The sequence below is a fragment of the Temnothorax curvispinosus genome, unplaced genomic scaffold (assembly GCF_003070985.1).
Source record: "Temnothorax curvispinosus isolate PA1 unplaced genomic scaffold, ASM307098v1 QBEX01009666.1, whole genome shotgun sequence".
Classification (NCBI taxonomy): Eukaryota; Metazoa; Arthropoda; class Insecta; order Hymenoptera; family Formicidae; genus Temnothorax; species Temnothorax curvispinosus.
This window is the reverse complement of record NW_020219446.1, coordinates 75,974-95,583: the sequence shown is the minus strand read 5'-3', so window position 1 is coordinate 95,583 and position 19,610 is coordinate 75,974. Positions and strand designations below refer to the sequence as shown.

Here is a 19,610-nt window from a genome sequence, read left to right as displayed (position 1 = left end):
TGGTGAGATCACCTTGCTTAATGGAAACGGTAAGTCTATCTTAAGGGAAAGAACGTACGCTCCTACGGGGCGAGTACAAATTTCTTCGGGGATATATCCCCACGAAATTCGTATCTCCGCGTTGAGCACGAGTAGTATTCGATAAATAGCGCGTACTTATTTACAGCTCAGCTTCGTAATGTGGACATCCTCAAGAAAATTGATCTATTAGTCTATTAATACTCGTGAGAATTACTATACGACGTTGGACACGCTTGGCAGTGTAATCATCGTGCATCTGCAACAGATTCGCCACATCTGGTAACTCCAACTTCTTGATGTCGCTAGTACGAGATATCGGATTAAAAAAAAAAGAAATCTTGTTCGTTTTTCTCTGTATTCTTAAATTTTAAGAAACTTTGATCGATTCGACGTACACCTCGAACAGCAACGAGAGTGTACATTGCTAATTATGAGGTCTGCCTTTGTTCTCACAGCTTTATCGCAATAAGGTCAACAACAAATTAGTCAATTAATTCCTCTTGCACTTATATCGTTAAAATTAATATACATCCTTCCGTCCGATTTCTGACGCTAAATATTCATCGTCGGACAACATTCGTAACATTATATATATCTCCTATATAAAACCTTTTGTCAACGTATCTATATCGAAAAAATTTTTAACATCTAAATTTTGATGAAATTCGTAAATATTCATTGTACCGTGAAAAGTCTTAAAAATTCGACTTATCCTTACAGATTACCTACGAGCTTTGTCTCCGGCGAGTTGGAGATTCACGCTCGCGTCACTCGACCAACGACGGTGTCGTTATTAACAGTCTATTAAATTAGCGGTATTAGATACCGCTTGCGGACGTAATTGGGATTAAGTAACGCGTCGTTGTAACAAACAGTCATCCTCTTTGGAACACCTACGAATGTGTGACGCAACAAGTACGCGTCAACTTCCGAGAGTCGTTAACGAAAGATCGACCGAATTAAATGTTGAGATCTCTACGACGTCGTGTGAAGAAAGCATTCGGTCCATTTCAACCATATATGTATGCCGAACTATCAACGTCTTAATATAAAAAAATCTAACAACGTCGAATTCTGAAAACGTTAAGTTCCTGACATTGTACATATTGAACACGATACTATTCCTATCGAAAATCTTACACAGAACTCGTCTGTATGCATTCATCCCAGGCGCGGATTCGTCCAAGCATATTGCTGATTATCTGATAATGCGACATGTTATAAATAATTATCGCAACGTTATCTATCAGATTGTATTTTAACGCAGAGTTTTTCATTGACGTGACGAAACTCTTCGTCAGTTTCTACGGTCAACGAGTCATCGTGTTGTCGGCGTCTTTACTCTGTTCCGAGCACTTCAATCGGGACTCACTGGGCACGTGTATTCCAATATCCAGTTCGCGATCATTGGAAATGGCACGAGTCGTTTAAATCGGCAGCATATTGTTACGAACGATTGAAAATCTCTTATTGTGCGGTAGCTGGCAGTGCTCGTCGCTAGAAGACGTTTTGGCACACGCTTCAGTTGTGCCCGATTGTGAACAACGGCTGGTCTAAGAGTCGCCAACATTCGGAGAAGTTACATCGCCGTTTCCAACGGCTGACTCTTGCTTCGCGCGGTCGTCGACAGCTGCGTGAGTTCCGTAGGCTCGTTGACTAGGAACGCGTCCAGATTGGTCTCGAGCAAGGCCTCGCTCTTCGAGCGCAGCGGCTTCTCCTCGCCGGTGTCGAAGTTGGTCTCCAGCAGCGCCTCGCTCCTGGGTCTGCTCTCGGCCTCGTAGTGATAAGGATGCGGCGGTACCGGCGGCTGAAAGTCCGCCGCGTATTCCGGAACGGGCTCGGACGCCTGGCTCGGCGTCAGCGTCGCCGTGTCGTAGGTGCGCCTCGAGTCGTAATCCACGGGATCGTAGGCGGCCGATGTCTCGATGTCGCGTTTCAACTCGCTCATCGAGTCGGTGAGCGCGAGGCTGGAGTGCAACGGCAGCGTGGACGCATTGTTGAAATACGAGGTCTCGTTGTTGGGATACACCGTGGGACTCTCGTCGACCGAGGTCGATTGCACGTTCGGTTGAGACGGCCAGTTAGGAGCGGCAGGGGCGGCAGCGGCGACAAGGTTGCCGTTCCTCGCCGCGAAAGTGGAATGATTGCGGAAGCCCTCATTGCGATACGCCAGGTCGAAGACCGGATTGTCGACGCTCTGCGCCGCGCCGTACTTCTGCGCCGTGCTCTTGAAGTCGCTCGTGCTCGGCGAGTATCGCGGATTGTGAGCCTCGTACACGTCGTAACTCTGATTGTCCTCTATCGAGGAGTTCAATTGCGACTTGTCCATCGAGTCCAGGCTACCGCCGTTTAACATGCGCTTGTAATTTGAATTCAGCGTATCCGTGGAATGTTTGGTCTGAAACACGTGAAAAAGAATATTATTCAGAACCCTCCATTAATTTCCTTAACTTCTTAAAAGATAAATCACTTACATTGAAATCTTTAATTAACTTTTATGCTTAAAACTTTAGTAGTTTTAATTTTTATTACATGTCAATTCTAAAAACATTTGCAGTTATTTGCTCGCAATCCATACTTACCGCGATAGGTTTTCGCCGATAAGCAAGCTCCGTAAAGCCGGACGTGGAGCCGACCGATCGCAGGGAATGTAGGGACTGCCTGATGGAGTTACGTCGCTCCAGTCTCTCGAGCTTACGTTTCTTCGACTTGGACGCCCATAACGCGATAGCCGCGGTCAGCAACGCGAGCGCGACACCGACAGCTCCCAAAACACCCACCGCAACGATATCTTTCCTCCACGACAGAGGATCGATGTTAACTCTGGGATCTGTGAAAAATCGGAGAATAATCTTTCACTATTCTCTCCTTTATATATTTCTCTTTACCTCGTTATCTTTTCTTATGGTATTCCATACGTACCGATCTCGCAGATGAACTCACTAGGCTGCGCGCAATGATCGATCTCGATCGTCTGATACGTGAACGTTGTGCACTGATCCACGCGGTCCAATTGTTGCACCCACACACGCTCCGAATAATCAAATCGTTCCTGTTGCTTACGCAAGAATTTCCAGAGTCCCAGATAATCCCCCATGATAAACGGCATCGACGCGTTTGCCGACTGTGATGAAAGAGAGACAATTTAACAGACAGTACAAAATGGGAGGAGCGTAACAGACTAAAGACATTAAGAGATTAAATATCATACATCTGGATGGGATAACTCACTCTGCAAAAGTCTCGCGCGCTGTAGAAGTCCATCGGTGCGCCGATCAATATGTAACACGTGTCGCCGACGAGATCCCAGGCAGGTGGACACTTGCCGCTTAATACCGACTTATTGTTCATGTGGAAGGGTTGGTAATCCACCTGCAACAGTTCAGGTGAGTCTCCGCGATCTCTGATCCGTCCGGCCACCGCCAAAGTTTCGTTGTAGCCCCACCAATTGTGCCGCGCGTCCACGTGAGATCTCCACATTTCTAATTGTCTAAATGGGCGATTCGTTTATGAATGTTAAATAGTCTTTAAGTAATCTTGTGTTCTATATTTGGATCAAGTTCGTTTTTGACTTACTGAGATCTGTTTATTGTGAGCATTTCGTAATCATTATCGGGATTAAAGAACACATTGTCGACGTATTGCTGGCCGGGCGTACCGGCAATGATAGTGCTACGGCCTTCACGATCGACTGCGTAGTTTCTATAAAAAAAAGTTATAAATATTTAATTACCTCCTTGGATAATCTTCTATAAATAGCTTGCGCGCGTAGCGATAAAGAATTATGAAGCAGGAAGGCATGAAAAGAATATAAGAACAAGCGACTCACTTGTAAAAGCCGTTGTGAGATGTGCTTTGATAGATGGGTAAGCGGACCTTCTCGAATCCCGAGATCTCCAATAAATGCATGCCGAGGTTTCCGTGTAAATAATTGAGCGTCATGTTGCTGACCACTTGCTTCAAGATAATGTTATTGTCGTAGGGAGCGTTGTTCTTGGTGAAGTAATTCCTGAATATAGTCACCTCTTGGTAGGGGCTGCTCTGTCGACCCTCGATGTATCTGAAAAGTTCCGCGGTGTCACCATTCGGTTTTACAAACGAGTTACAACGCTGTACTTACAATGCGGGCTTGTTGAAGTTCTCCGTGAAGAGATTGTTGTGAATCCATCCCTTGAGAGACGTTGCCGAGCCTCTCGAATCGGCACGGATAGAAAGACCGCCTTGATTCCGCTGCACCAAGTTGTTCTGGAACGTGAATTTTAAATGATTAAAAATCTGATCATGATTTTGAGAAAACGTCATGAAAAACAGTTAGGCCGTACCACCCTGTACTTACTCTGAAATAGAGCGACTGAGTATTTTGGACGTCGAGCCACACCGCGGATTTACAGGTGGTGAAGTTACCGTACAGCTTCTCGCAATTATTCTTAAACTGATTACGCTCGAGCGTCATTATGGCATTCACCTCGCCGGCGCTTGCATACTTTACGGCCCCTTCGCGGCAGTTTGATATCACAGAGTAGGAAACGTTGTGCTGCACGTCGCGATCTGCCAATTACAAAAGTGAACGAGTGACGAGAGGAATACGTGATTCGAAACGAGACGTACAACGAGAAGATTATTCTCTTTCGCCGATAAAACGTTAGTTTGACATCACTTACTGAAACCAATGGCGGATATCGGGAGAGTCACGATTTCCGCGATAAATCCGTGCACGCTACTGGCGCCGTTAGCGAACAATCGAATGCTAATACTGGGATTCTGCGTTCTGAACAATTTCTTCTCGTCAGGAGTGTTAACTTCCAGATGGGCAATCTCCTTGGTGGTGATATTGTAAATGTCTCCGTCGTACAGAGTTATAGCATCGGCACGGCCTGGCTTGCCGGTAGAGTTGTAAAGATTAAATTGCAAGAGTCTGCAAAATCAGAATATTTGCCTTTTAATTTGCAACCCCCATTCGAATGCCGTTCTCGCGAAAAAGGAAAGCTCTTGACGTACCTAAATCCGAAAGGTTTGGTTCTATAAGGACTGCGGAAGATTTTCACGCAATTCACAGGATAATTGTCATATTTGTAGTACACGATCACGCGCTCCTCGATCGTGATTTCTTTTGTGGTGTCGCATATATCAACCATGCTGAATAAATGATAAGGTATATTGAGGTCCTTAATAGGAGTGAACGAGCTCTCGTCCGCCTCGCGGCCTTCTCCCGTCAAGGACAATATATTCACGCCGTTGCCGAGGACGTTGTTAATAGTGTTGAATAATAATTCCACCTGTAATATACATAAACACGTAGGTTTAGAACAAAACGATAATTATTCCGCTTTGCGTTTTCTCCCGCATACAAATGTGTTCCGCATACCGTGTGCGTCGGAGATACGGCATTGATGCCGTGATAAGCGCCGCGTTCTATGTTTACGTGCACCACCGCCGGAGACTTCATGATCGACTGTATAGCGGACGATTTCTCGTAGTGTAAAATTCCGGCGCCGGTTATATTGATGAATCGCAGAACCGATTCAACGCGTCTGACCGTCTCGTGAGTTACGACGTCGTGGATGCGATGCTCGTACAGATGATGCTCGAACTCGCTGTTCGCGATGCGTATCCCGCCCCAATAATCGTACGCGTCGTCCAGGTTTCGCTTGCCGCAATGCAGGAAAACGAACTGCCCGTCCCACGGGCACTCGTGACGATGACCGAACAACTGACCGTTCAATCTGATCTGGCAGTCTTCGAGATTCTGTTCTTTCCCGGAACACTGTAAAACGTTTAAAAGGTTTATATAGAGAATTCGTTGACTTTCCGAAACGACTTAAAACCGAGGCGAAATTAATCGCACCTGCAGTGGTTCGGGCCAGGACCAGACGCGCGTTAACGATCCAGGATGATGCTCGTATCTACGATCGTACGACACGTAGACGTTGAGAGTGTCGTAGCCAAGTTGTCGGCACGCCACTTGAGCGTTGCGCTCGGTGAAGCGATCATCGCACAAGGGAATCCACTGAAGAGTCGTCCTGTTGAAGTACTCCAGGAATCCTGTTACAAGAAAGAAAAAACGTAGCTGAATATAAAAGTAATATACAAAATTAATAAAGAAAATTATTATTGTTATAAGTAATATATAAAAGCAATATGATAATACGTAATATAAAAAAATTATACAAAAAAGCTATGAAAGATATGAAAATAAAAAATATACTAATAAACGACGGGTTTCTCTTGGAATGAGTTTTTTATCTTTCGGTCTACCTTCGTTGTACAATGCGGAGCAATGTCCATTCTTGCATAGACGGATCGTCTCATCCGGCATTGCCATGAGATTGGCGGAAGTCCTCGGTGTCGACTTGAAAAAGAGTTCGCGCGTAGAGTTCGCGCTCGCGTCGACTCGTCTCATCGGTCTCATTATGATCTCGTGACCGGGCACGCCGACGGCTTTCAGCGTTCCCAGAACCAAAATGCCAACGTTGGGAGCGAACTCCATCACGACGTCGGGATAGATGTGTAAGGTAGCTTCCGGCATGACCGTGATGTCGGAACGTATGACGTAGGGCTCGGATCTCGCGTGCAGCGATAGACTGTCCACTATGCGACCGCCCAGATTGTCCAGGTCAACCTCCCGATTTATATGCCACGACGCGGAGATAGACGCGTCGAACGAGTCGCTTATCAAGTACGGCCGATAGTTGGCCACGGCGTGATCGTTCCAATCGTCGAAATCAAAGATTCTCCATCTGCGAAGGAACAACAAGTTCAAGTTTCAGCGTCAAACGCAGTCTGCAGAAAACGTGAATTGTTTATGTAAAATTACCTGATAGAAGTGTCGTTTGCGCTACCCCACCAATTCTCCATTACATCCACCTCGTTGTTGATCTTGGCTGTCCTGATACCCGCCAGTAATTCGTAATCCAACGAGTTCTCGCCGAAGAGATTTCTGTTGACTCGTACTTTCTGTATGCCGTGAAAGCCGACGACGTAGCTGGGATCGTCGAACGTTCGGCGTGGTCCCATGCTGACGAGATCGTACACGTTTCGCTTGATCTCATTAAAGTAGAAGCGCGCGTAAACGTCGCCGAGGATCTCGGACTGGCTGTCCGCTCGAAACTCGACCATGTAGGCGCCGCTATTGCCCTCGATACGGTTGTTATCTATTCTCATCCTCTTCTCCATTCCGCGGACGGATATCAGACCGGTCTTGCATCGATTGCTGTCGAAACGATTGTGGGATATATTGAGATGCGCGAAGTGTCCATCCACCACGAAGCCGAACTGTTCGTTATTACGCCAGGTATTGTTGCCGAAGTATAAAGAGTGCGTAAAGTTCTCGTTATACTGCCAGACGTCCGGTAACAACACCTCGAATCCACCGCCGCGATTTCTCTCAATCGTGCTGTCCTGCATTATCCAGTGGAAGAGGTTGTTGGAGTGCCTCGCGTCGCGGCTGAACTGATGTATCCCTTTACCGTTATCCGTGATCAAGGTGTTATTCACGTGTATCGAGATCTCAGACAGATTGGATTGGTAGATGTTCCAATAAGGCGAATAAACGTAAATAGCCTCCTCGTGATTGTGCGATATCTCGCATCCGACTAGCTGAATAGTCTCGTTAGCTTTCCGCAGAAAATGCTCTCCGATTTCATTCAGGTATCGATTGTAGTAGGACGCGAGGATACCTTTCTGGTTGCTCTTGATCCTCGTCTTTGTGACAATTAGCGAGGGAATTGGGCCGCTGACTATTTTGTTGTGAATATTCTGCAAACGCGTAACCGTAACATTTAATATAAAATCAATGTTATATCTCTGTAAATGTAATATTCACACTTGAAATGTATGTACCTGTATTGGAGCCAAGAGCGACGTGACAACTATAACTGCTCCACCGAAGGCATTTTCACCGCTGTCGTACTCCAGAATTACCACGAAGGAACTGGATGAGACGGGGAAAACGCTCAGGTCCCGCTTTACGTGCCAAATCGTTTGATTCTTGTCGAAACTTTGCGAGTCGTGCAGTATAATCTGTTCCGTACTTCGATTCTCTATCGGGTTCAGCAATTGGATACCGATGACGTAGCCTGGTGTACACTGTAATTTGGATAAAGTTAGCTTGATCGCGGCAACAAGATGCATCTTGCGAGAAAAAAACAATTTACTTTAATGTCGATGGTGCGACGGACAGGTGTGCCGGTTACTTTAGTCGTTATAATGTACTTGGTCTCTCCGTTAGCGACCTCAATGTTCTCGTTCGTTTCCGGCAAGATTACCGGATTGTACGGCGAGTCGATCGTGCTGTCTGGGGCGCGCAGGAACCATCCCGCGAATTCTCTCTGCTGAACGGCCGAGAGAGCGGGATTGTGCCTTATTCCCGCGACCTTGTTGCTCTCGATTCGCGAGTTGACGATTCGCATGCCCAGTTGCTTGAAGCTGATGCCGCTCCCGCCGTTTAGAGAGAAGTCGCTGTTTGTCACGGTATTTATCGCGTCCGCCGAATATATGTCCGAATACAGAACTCCCAAGCCGTCTTGCAGATTGTTAAGGACCTTGACACCGTCCAACGAATGCCGGGCAAAATCGATTTGCAAAGCTGTTATAGAATACAACAGTTATTCGTAACGTGATACTCAACCCATCGATTATTAACGAAAATCTCGAAATTACCTGGCTTAAACGAATTCGTTTTGTAATCCAGCAAGCCTGCCTTTTCGATTGTCACGTACTGCAGGTCGCTTCTCTGAGCCAGTGGCCCCAATCTGAGACCCGCCCATGCCGCCTCCAAACACCTGACACCAACGTCGTTCGCGTGAGTGCACGAGTTTTCGAAATCCTGCTCCCTTTCCGCCCGACACTTAGTTATATCGTTGTCGTATTCGGTACAGCGCACATTGCTGAGAAGTATATCCTCGTTGATTCCCGCGTTCGGAATATGCGATCGCTCCATAAGCCAATTCTCGAAGTCAAGGATAAAGCCCAATTGATGGCAAACGAGCGCTGCATCCAGAATCGTCCATCCATAGTTACACACAGTGCCCCATTTATTTCCAATTTTTACCTTTCAGAATAAAAGTATCATTAAAAATTATGTAAACTGTAATTATGTAGATTTTTTCTATTTTGTTTGAACGTTTATTAATAGTTCATCAATTTTTTTAAAACTAGTAAATCTTGTTTTTTTATAATAAAACTAATAAGTCGGCTTTATAAACGCAAACGCTTAGAAAGAAAATTGAAAAAGAATTGAGTTACCTGCAGTCTCCCTTCGAGATTCGTTTTCCCACCGAGAAGCCTCACTGGCACGGTTTCCGTCTCGTCGACCTGAACCGTATCCTCATCCATGAAGGTGTCGTTATTTGGTAACGCAGCGAGCTCTTCTTTGAGAGTGAATAAGATGTCGCTGGGCTTTTTGCCACGCGCGTCGAATTTGCCGGCAATCATCATTCCCACGGCCGGTGGGAAGCGTAACGTAACGCCCGGTTGTAATATTAGCTTGCCGCCCGGTCTCACATTGATATCACGCTCGACAATGTACTCTCCGGCTTTTAATTCCTCCTGGCCATCCACCTCACCCCCCACTAGATTCGTGCCGGGCGTGACAAACTGCGGCACGAACGTCGGATTCGGAATGATGGTATTCGCGCCGGGATTGCTGCTGTGCAGCAAGTAAGGCAAATACTCGATTTTGGCAAGATTGTATCGGTCTTTCCTGAACAACGAAAATTATAAATTATATTTCGTTGTTACTATCGCGACAATTAGAAAAAATGTTACAAGTAATGAGGTGTACCTGTGGAATAATCGATCGAATATCCTCTTTTCTTCCCCAGATCCTAGCCAGTTGTACGTACAATTGATAACTTTACTCTGATCCTCCAGATGAGAGCCGATCTCGTAAGGCGATTCGGGATTGTATAAAATGTTGCGGTAAACTTCAACGTTGCTCGAAGACACGACGATGACGGCGGCTACCCTGGAGCGTGGTATCAGTTTGACATTCAGCATGTCGCCATTGTCAAAGAGCTCCCGGACACGATTCTCTCGCAAAAAGTTTCTCGTGAACAGCAACTTTTGCGCGTCATTGTAAGGCGATAGACCAATGCTGACTACGAAGGGACCTCGATTGTTGTAAAATTCGTTATGTCGTATCACAACCTCCGCGGGTAAAATGTTAAACTCCTCGTAAAGCGGATTTTTTATCAGAATCGCGCCGATCGCTTGTTCTCTGAAATGATTGTATTCTATAACAGCATCGAGATTGAGCGCCGGGCTCAGTTTGATTCCTAATTTCGCATTCTTTATGAACCAGTTGTGCCCGATTTGTACTCTCATTATTCCATTGTCCTTCCTCCAACTGGATTCCACTTGCAATGCCGTTTCGAGGCTGGTATTGAACCAGTTGCCAGTTACGTTCACGTACGAGTTGCCGGTTGAATTACCGATCTATCGACCGAAAAAGATGCCGAATTTTATTCGTGTATTGTACATAGCAATATTATAATAATCAGCTATATAATTGCAATGTAATGATGTGCAATCGATTAAAATCGATATATGTTCGCGCTTACCAGAACGCCGATGTCCTTGTTGCGAAATATCTGCGAGTACTCGATCACAGTTGACTGATTAAAGTGTACGTATTCAGTGGCGAGGCTATCGTTTAACCACACCGCGAAACCGTAACCGCTGTTGGACGATATGCTGCTGCGCGACACGTTGCGATTGCCGCCCGTGACAGTGATGTTAACGCCATCCCCTTGGTTGAACGAGATACGACTATCGGTGATGTTAACATCCATCGCGCCATTCAGCACGTGCACGCCCGCCACGTGATCGTTATTCGACACCGAGGTCTCGTGAATATGTAAGGAGGATCTTAGTTTCTCCACGACGATACCACGGCCACTGTTGCCTGTTATTGTACTGCCGGTCACGTTGAGATCATACGTTTTCTCTGTAAAAAGAAAAAAAAATGGAACGTTAAATATCTTTCGTCATCTCATAACTTAAGAGAAAGATCCACGTTGTGCATTTTTGCTAGACTTACTGTAGCCCGACGACACTCGCAGGAACACGATCGTGTTCGTTCGGGGGTCAGCTGTGAATTTCACATAAACATTTTGCCGCGTTGAAGTCACGCTCTGCGGTAAAGTTCCATTTCTGACTTTGACGCTCGCCAGGAGTCTGTCCGCTCCGCTTAAACCGTCGCGCACCTCTATGACGGCGCTGTCGTTCCTGTCGGTTTTCATTTGCAGAAAATGCACCGTCAGGACGTGGCCTGGCCTCGTGAAGATATGCTGAATAATATTATTGCCACTCGTTAATAAATGGTTCTTGCGTTATCGTTAAAATTTCGTAACATTACTTTCGCCAGCGACAAACATCCGTCAACTCACTTGTGGACATCGTTTTACGTTGGGCGCGTATTTATTCTGCTCCATAGATATAGTGACGGGGAAGGTCTGACTGGCCGTTGTGGGGAAAGTGCATAGATCGTACACGTCGTTACGATCCAGCTTTTCGTCCGGTCGCTCATCCGCGTGCACGTACTTTATTCCGTCCGCACCGTTCTCGAACACCGTGCAGTTATTGATATGCGCCATGCCGGACGAGCTATTTACGTAAATCCCGTATCCTAAAATAAAACCATAGTAAATTAAAACATATTATTCGACGCAATAGTTTTAAATAAATTATTGGAGCAGACGGGAAGAAGATCGATAGGAATGCATCTTACCTCTGTTATATTGCACGGTACAATTGTTTATTACGACCGGTGCGTCCGACGTGGTGACGTTGATACCCGTGAGAGCAGAATGGAGAACAGAAATCGACTCCATTATCGGTGGCACGCCCTCCACATGAATCGCCGATGTTATATTGTACTCCCTCCCCGTGCCAGCATATCTATTTCAAGGATTGAAATAGTTTTACATTAGGAACAATCGATCAGTAATCCTCTTTGAAGAAGAGATTACTACTCACTCGATCACCGTATTTCGCAGAATGGACCGCGACCGACGCACGTAAAGCGTGTTCTGTTGAATGAGCGGTTTATAGTACACCGCGTCCTCGAATCGTATTCCCCGCCAATGCTTGATCGCCTTGGTCGCACCATCGTGGCGAGGCAGGCAAGAAATGCCCAGGTCCGGATGATAATCTGTAAGATGTTGGATCGGCAGATTAGAATCGGACGCCGCCATTGACTCACAATACGTGCAACAAAAATTTACTTCATTCAATAATTAAAAATAATGCACAAATTATATATATATCGTGATTTTTACAATAAGATTTTTCTTTCGATACTTCGAAAGGCTCATAGAGTTCGCAGAAAGTTTCTCGCAGAGAAATCTGCGAACACTCACCGCAAACACCGGCGCCCAATTCTCTATCCGGCCAACGTTCGCAGGTCGTCAGCGAGGGCTCGGTGCCGCGGCAGCCTGGTTCCTCGTAAAGAAGACGCGGCTTGGAGGGCCATTGTCTATCGATCCACGACCACCACTGCCCGCCCTGATAACCGAGCTGTCGGCACGCCGTCTCCAGATCCGCGCGAGTCCAACTGCAATGAGATTCGCATGAAATATCTGCGCCGGTATCCCCCCCATTGTTGTCTGTTGTCGATTACGTTCGTTGGCCACGTACTTTCGCGAGTTCGTGCAGACGGAACGCCAGCCACCTCGATGAAAGAGTTGCAGCCTTCCCGCTAGCGGACTCGGTCCGTCAACGAGGCGTATCGTAGGTGATGTTCGAAAAGCCGAGACCTGCGTTTCCACTTCCGCCGCGGTCAGTAGGATCGGAGCGTGAGTTTCACCCTTTCAACAGAATTAACAATCATTAGGAAATGTCAAACACAAAATCTTATTTGTCTTTGTATTTGTCAATTAGAGTCGCGCTAAAAGAGAGACATTCCCGCAAGAAGAATCATTAATCGTAACAAACAAAAAATAAATAAATAAATAAAAGACTGCATACTTTCCATTCCTAATTTATCCGATTATATCGCTATATTAAATGTACTAGGAACAGAAGGAAGGAAATCCTATATAATTCAATAATATACGGAGATTACGGGTTGCTTGATCTCCCGCCGGACTGCTAATTACTTTCGCTCGATTTAGCTTCTACGTTTCCTTGCAGCGTGAGGCGCTCCCGTTAAAAAGGCCGAAAAATTTCAGCCGCGCCGCTTGATCCGTGCCAAGAGCGATCGTGCCGAAGGTCTTGGCACTACGTCTCGAGTCTATAAGAGGATTACCGAGGGTCGTGGGTCAATCGCGCGGGGGCAAGAACCGCCGGTTGACGCGTGACCTGAAACGCATCGCTTAGAGCATTAGAGGCGGTTGCCGCTGCTGAATCACTCAGCCCCGTATACGGTGCACGCGTTGTTCGCATCCCGTTCTTAATTATCCGATTAGCGGCTTTCTGCGAGACCCCTCGACGGCCCGATACCGGCGCGGGCGGAAACGGCACGGGCGAGTGTCCACTTACAGAGATTAGAACAACTGTTCGCTCGGCTTTAAACGTTTCAAAATGTTTTCTCTATTAGCGATAACGCTCAGCAATCTTCAACGGCTTCCCCAGGTGGTGTGAACGACAGGTCATTAGTGGGAAATGCTTGCTCGTTAATGAATTAATCACACACTGGTCCTCTCTTATTTCTCTTATTTCTCTCTGCGAGTATATTAAGCAAATTTCTTGAAAACTGAAACCACACACACATGACATTTTAGCTCCCTTTCTCCCATTAACGAGATAATTTATTTCATATTATTTTCGGAAACTCTGATGACTCACCCGTTTCAAGGTTTTTCTTCCATGACTATATTAAGTTGCTTAAATATCGCGTGTCTAATATCTCAGAAAAATTCAACCTTTTAATTGTTTAAAATATTTTCTGAATTGCGAGTTGTATCTGTAGAACGATTGAGTGCGCGTGCCCCCTTTAAAATTGCTACGCACGACGCAACTCGCAATTAAAATAGCAACAAGATAACACCTAATAACACTTATTAGAAGCATTAACGCGTAGGTAGCGAGCGCTATTTCGCCGATACGTCCACACCAATAATAAAAGCAACAATAAAAGCAACGATGCTCGCGTGTCCGTGGCGTTTCCGGTCAACCGGTGTCCTCCGCTCCGCGCGGGAAAGGATCCCTTTTCCTGTCGCTTTGCATTCTTTCGCGATTACATTTACCGGACTGGAGTAAAGCGCGACGCGCTCTTTATTTCACAAAATTACTTCTAGCTTTGTTATTATTAAACGAAAGCCCACACTGCAAAATAACTGATATTACTATCACTATCCTTCTCGGTAAGACAATTAAAGACTAAAAAGAAGTAGCGTTCTTTATGTTATCAAATGGCTTCTTCATCTTTCTAGAAATTGGACAGGTTTTATCAAATAACTGCGACAGATTTCGCGAGATAGCGGATGATTTAATATAGTGGAACATTTAATAGGAAATAGAAAAACGTACCGTTTGTATCAATTATTAAACGTCGCTTCGTCACTTGATGACGTCTAATGAATCTCGCGACATTACTGTTGGTTTCTTAACAACAATTACCTCTGAGGTAATTTAGTTTAATCGTAAAAGTTTATTTACCGGAAATTTCACGGATGACTCGACTCGCAGGAAAAAACGGGCGATAAATCGTTGGCAAACATCGACAAGTAGTCCGTAACGTGCACCCAACCAAAGTAGAGACATTCGACAGTTATGACGATTATAATCACACCGGATGAATGAGTTAAAACCGGGCGAGCGAGAGTGTAAGATTACCACGAATACGCGAGGGGATTCATTTTACTCGAGATTCCATCTCGAGTATTTAAAATAACGTGCGAGATTACTATACGCAATAATGTACTCTTGCAATAATACACTCTTTTCTAATAGTTTATAATGTAACTCACTTAATTTATGTTATTCGATAGATTATCATACTTAATTAACAATTAAACAAATAATTAACAATTTTAATGAGCGATTATCATATATAATTTATGTAATAAAGAAAATCAAAATTAAAGAAGTAAAGCATATCAAATCTCGTGTTGAAATCGTTCTGTAAAAATGTTACGACAGGAGACGTATAATTATGAATCACGTTCTTCTATACACTCCGCGCTATTCGCTCCCAAGTGATTATGAAACTTCGCTGATAACGAAGTTGGTATGACTCCAATCTCATTATCAGTTAACGCTATCAACGGCGCTATCGATTCTCAACGTAAATGACAAAATGACGATATAACCGAGTCTCCGGTGGGTTCTGGATCGGCGTTTTATTGCCGATAATAACACCCTCCCGTGAGATTTCAACTTGAACTTCTTACGCATAATGTCGAAATTTCGCTGGAATCGCAATCCGCGCGGTTTACCGAGAAAGCAATTTGCTTTTAAGTTTCCTTCTCTCTCACGCGCGCATGTAGTAACACGTGCAGTTACACGCCGCGATGACTCATGTCCATTCAACGTTACACGTACACACGCCCATCGATATTCCTCGCAGCTGTAAGAATCCTGTTCGCAATTATCCACGCTCGCGTTGGTATACCCTGCGCATATCTAATAAAAGTCGTGGAGTATCTGTAGCAACTCTCTTTCTTACACTTTCGGATTCTTTCTTGTCAAATATTCAATACTGACATAAATATGCGAAATAAGTAATGACAAACGAAATACAAATGTACATACATGTGCAGAGAATGGACCAAAATTTAGCTTTACGCTCAGTCTTCAAATTTACAATTAGTCTCGACGATTAGGAGTCGCGTAATTTAATAGAACTCCAAGACGTACGCCCGAGAATGACCCGCTGTGCGAAAACGTACGTGTCTCGAGACCCCGTGCACCTCAGCGGAGCACCATTAGCAAACAAAAGTAACGGTTGGAAAATCTACTGCTCGCGCACCGCGACGTGCGACGGTACTGATCTTTACGGCGAACGAGACTATTCGCACGATGTTTATCAGAATTCACCTGGAGCCAAGCATAACAATGTACGATAAGATGCATCAGCGAGTCGTCCAAACAAGACGCGGCTACCTTGGGCGAACTGTTGTTCGATCGTTTCCTTTCTACAACGTTTTCCCAAAGGTATATCTCGAAAATTTACTTAAGTGCAGACCATTTCGGGAAGAGTGTTATCCCAGTGACGAATGTCCAACATCTCGCTGTCACCCGATAAATAAATATTGTACCACGCTACTTGTGTCACGAGTGGTCACGAGAGACACGTTTTGACATCGGCGACGCGGCTTAAGGAACTTGACGGATGATCGCCTTTGTTCTCGCCTCGAGAACAAAGCCTGACTTTCTCCGGGGCGGCGTGCCCTCCCGCTTTTCAGAGTCTCTATCGCGATTTTTACGGATTATTACCTCGGCAGTTATGATACCGCGAACGGTGATGCCGACCATCGGGCCGAAGCGAATCTCCACGCCGGATTCTATAACGAGTTCGCCGTCCTTCTCGACGAACAAATCCTCCCGCAGCAAGTAAGGGCTCTTCGATCTCGACAGCAGTCTCTGACCTCGGACAATGCGGCCGCCGTGCAGCTCGTGAAGACCGCCGGCGTTGTTCCAATTGTCAGTCACCCCGCTGGCGTTCATTAGCGTCGTCGGTTCCGTGTAGTAGATCGACGTTTGGTCGTACCTGTTGTCCGACCGGGCTCCGACCAGGACGGCCAGGAACAACAGGGAGACGCACAACCGTTGCATTCTTCGGCACATGTTTTCGCCGTCGGACAATTCTATATCTATATGAAACACTGAACTCACTGGAGACAAATTCCACCCACCGTGGTCCGCAATTTATTATTAAATGAATCTGAAACGATAACGACACTCTCGAGACTTAACGTTCAAAAAGAATAGAAGATTAGCGTAATTGACATTTTTGCAGGCCCACCGTTGTTTCCACCGCGATTTCTCGATACGGTCTCACGGCCTTCGCGACGAGCGCGTATACTAGCTGAGCATTACGCAAACGGAGATGCACTCGCGTTGATGAGGCCGTCACTTCGCGAGAATCATCCGCTTATCGCCGATCCACGGACGCGTCATTCGTCGATCCGATCCGCATGTGAGTCAGAACCGTCTTTCCTCTTCGTCCCGCGGAACATCTGATACTTTCACCGGGCAGCGAGCTTCGACAGACAATTGTCCGTATCGAAACACCGTTTATCGCTCCTCGTCGAATGCACTATGACCATCCGGTGGATCGTCTCTGGAGAACAATTGGAGAATTTTAACTACTGAAACGTTTCTCGAAAACAATCGCGACATCAGGACGTGATGAGTTTTAAAGAGAGAGCCACCGAAAGTACTGAAGTAAAAATTAATGAGCTATTTGTAGCGCTGTCATTTTATTGTAACGGAAAAACGTCCTGAGAATATTACAAAAAGATACTAAATCAAATTTTTAAATGTAGTCCAATAATTTTGAAGTCGATTTCTTTTCAGCGAAAATTCGACTCGCTCTCGCTTTCTAATTTCTTCATTTTTAATATTGGATATTTTGTTAAACCTTCCGAAACTTTGTAACTAAAAATTAAATAAGGAACACGATCTCTTATCATCAGGTTTATCTCTGAAGCTTAATTCACGGAATCTTTTTTGTTTTCGATTGCTCATAAAGCAAAGATAAATAAGTCTTTGATCGAAATTCGCATCTTTCATAAAGAGAAGTTCGAAAAATAATAATAAATCTTTCTTTACAAGTTTTCAACTCGAAAGGCACTGCCTGTTGAATTCAAATTCCTCGGAGGAGGCTCTGTAACGATTCTCGATCGCGTCGATCCGGCAACGTCGGCCGCTCGTTTGAATTCTCATCGCATCCTGACCATTCACCACCGTTCACGGTTGCATACGCCGCGGCAAACCGCTCGTCAACATCGCGCCCTTCACGCACGTGTGTGTTGTGTGAATCGAAGCGAGGCGACGCGACGCGGTTGGCCGCGGGGCGAGGGACGCGATGATGACCACCTTCGGGGACACTTACCGATGGCTAACCGAAGACGCGGGGTACGTCGCGCGGTTCGAATTCGAGCGTTAACCCTCCGCTCGTTCACGCGCGAGGGACCGCGGCGGCAGCGGCAGCGGCAGCGTCGGCGGACCGTGCGCGTAACGCAGCCGTTACTCCGCGCTCCGCTTGGCGATTCCTCTCGTTTTCACGTCGCGCTTCAAAATCTCTCGCGAGCGCAACCGTTTTCGCCGCGTTATGCCGTGACGCACCACCTCGCTCCTCCCGTCTTTCCTCTTTTTTCCTCAATCTCGTCGAGATCACATTGATATTAATATAGCGCTCGGGCTTGACGTAGATCAGCGCTAGTCCCCCCGTAGATCATTGCCGACGACGCCGATCGATCGATCGATCTTTCATTAAAATTGCGAATCCGCTAAAGCCTCTCGTACGCGACGCCGTCGTCGATCGTCGGTCGCGGAGCGAGGTCTCTCCCCCATCTGGAGCACCACCGTCCGAATCGTGGGCGCGGTTTTGTCACTGCGTTTTGTCCGCTCGCGTATATACGCGCACTTTCCGCCGCGGTCACTCCCCTTGCGCAACCAGTCGCCGTCCCTCACAGAGGCGCTACGGCTACTACCGCGGTCGCCATGGTGCGCTTGCTCTGGTAGCGCGCTGACGCTACGCTACACCTACTACAGCGGAGCCGTAGTCCAGGTCACGTGACGCACCCGAGCGTGCACGTCACGCAGGTTGTGAAACAGGTGAGTCCCTCCCAGCGCCGATGTACCGGGTGTTCCAGCACACCGTCCTCGCTGCAGATTCCTCAGTCGACTTTGGACTCCAGCTCGTTTCGTTGGTCCTGACGCATCTACGGTTTTCCAACGATTAGCTTTTCAGCGAATGAGGAACCTTTGATGAACCAAGCTTCAAGATAAACAGCAGGCGAGAGGAGTGTGACTCGTTGGTGGGCGATCTAACGCTCCTGCTCTGACAGAATTTTAATTTGAAGCTCAGTTACGGAATATATGGTGTATTAAAGGTTGGAAAAATGCACTGAATTCTTCTCACCGTTTTTTACCGAAGAAATATGATCTCCGAGCTCGTTGCTCGAGGAAACTGCGGTTGAAAGAATATCCGGCGATCCTGGAGCACCCTGTATACGTCACGTCGCGTCGCCAGTCGTCTCCGTGTCTGCATACCTGCAGGGGCTGCTGACAAATGTGGAATGTCTCTTAAAACCGTGCGCGAGAAGTCTCTTATCAATGAATTATCTTAATCAACACCAGGGAACCTGATATTTCGGTTATATTTGGTATGACAACTCTGAAAATTCAACAATAAGAAACCAGACTTAATGACCGAGATTTTACGATCCGAATTTTATCTCAGCTTGTATCTCGCTTTCGTAAACGAGTCGTCGATTAATGTAATCCAAGAGAAATTACCTTGTCGCCTCTCTGTCGTTGAATTTGCCGATGAAGGGAGAACCTAGGGGAAAAGAGATACTACTTAACGAGAGACACTCGACAAAAGATTCTTAACAAACTTTACAAAAACTCAACAAGTGACTCTTCTCGACGCCTTTGTCCCTTTTCTTTGTGTACCGGAACGGATTTTGCTTCGGACG

At 46.1% G+C, this 19,610-nt stretch overlaps 1 protein-coding gene across 1 annotated transcript; it reads right to left on the bottom strand.

Annotated features, from left to right (window-relative positions):
* Positions 1 to 1,600: 1,600 nt before the first annotated feature.
* LOC112459255 (protein bark beetle) lies at positions 1,601 to 18,125 on the bottom strand. The gene is made up of 28 exons (XM_025023286.1): positions 18,020 to 18,125; positions 16,399 to 17,245; positions 12,658 to 12,827; positions 12,381 to 12,574; positions 11,998 to 12,172; positions 11,750 to 11,919; positions 11,409 to 11,647; positions 11,060 to 11,309; positions 10,581 to 10,966; positions 9,803 to 10,455; positions 9,265 to 9,721; positions 8,680 to 9,070; positions 8,175 to 8,605; positions 7,861 to 8,106; positions 6,836 to 7,776; positions 6,277 to 6,758; positions 5,867 to 6,063; positions 5,387 to 5,785; positions 5,020 to 5,297; positions 4,683 to 4,936; positions 4,358 to 4,569; positions 4,142 to 4,266; positions 3,851 to 4,081; positions 3,598 to 3,723; positions 3,253 to 3,511; positions 2,944 to 3,145; positions 2,604 to 2,851; positions 1,601 to 2,419 (listed from the first exon to the last, which is right to left on the bottom strand). The coding sequence occupies exons 2-28, from the start codon at positions 16,747 to 16,749 to the stop codon at positions 1,601 to 1,603; spliced, it is 8,886 nt and encodes a 2,961-aa protein (XP_024879054.1). The 5' UTR covers positions 16,750 to 17,245; positions 18,020 to 18,125.
* Between the last annotated feature and the right edge of the window lie 1,485 nt (positions 18,126 to 19,610).

Bases quoted from the DNA above. Each gene is read 5' to 3' on its own strand.
- LOC112459255 (XM_025023286.1), bottom strand. From the start codon at position 16,749: ATGTGCCGAAGAATGCAACGGTTGTGCGTCTCCCTGTTGTTCCTGGCC. The intron at 6,064-6,276 runs GTAGACCGAAAG...TTCTTGTAACAG, and splicing joins CTCCGCATTGTACAACGAAG to GATTCCTGGAGTACTTCAAC. The intron at 4,937-5,019 runs GTACGTCAAGAG...CTGATTTTGCAG, and splicing joins ACCAAACCTTTCGGATTTAG to ACTCTTGCAATTTAATCTTT.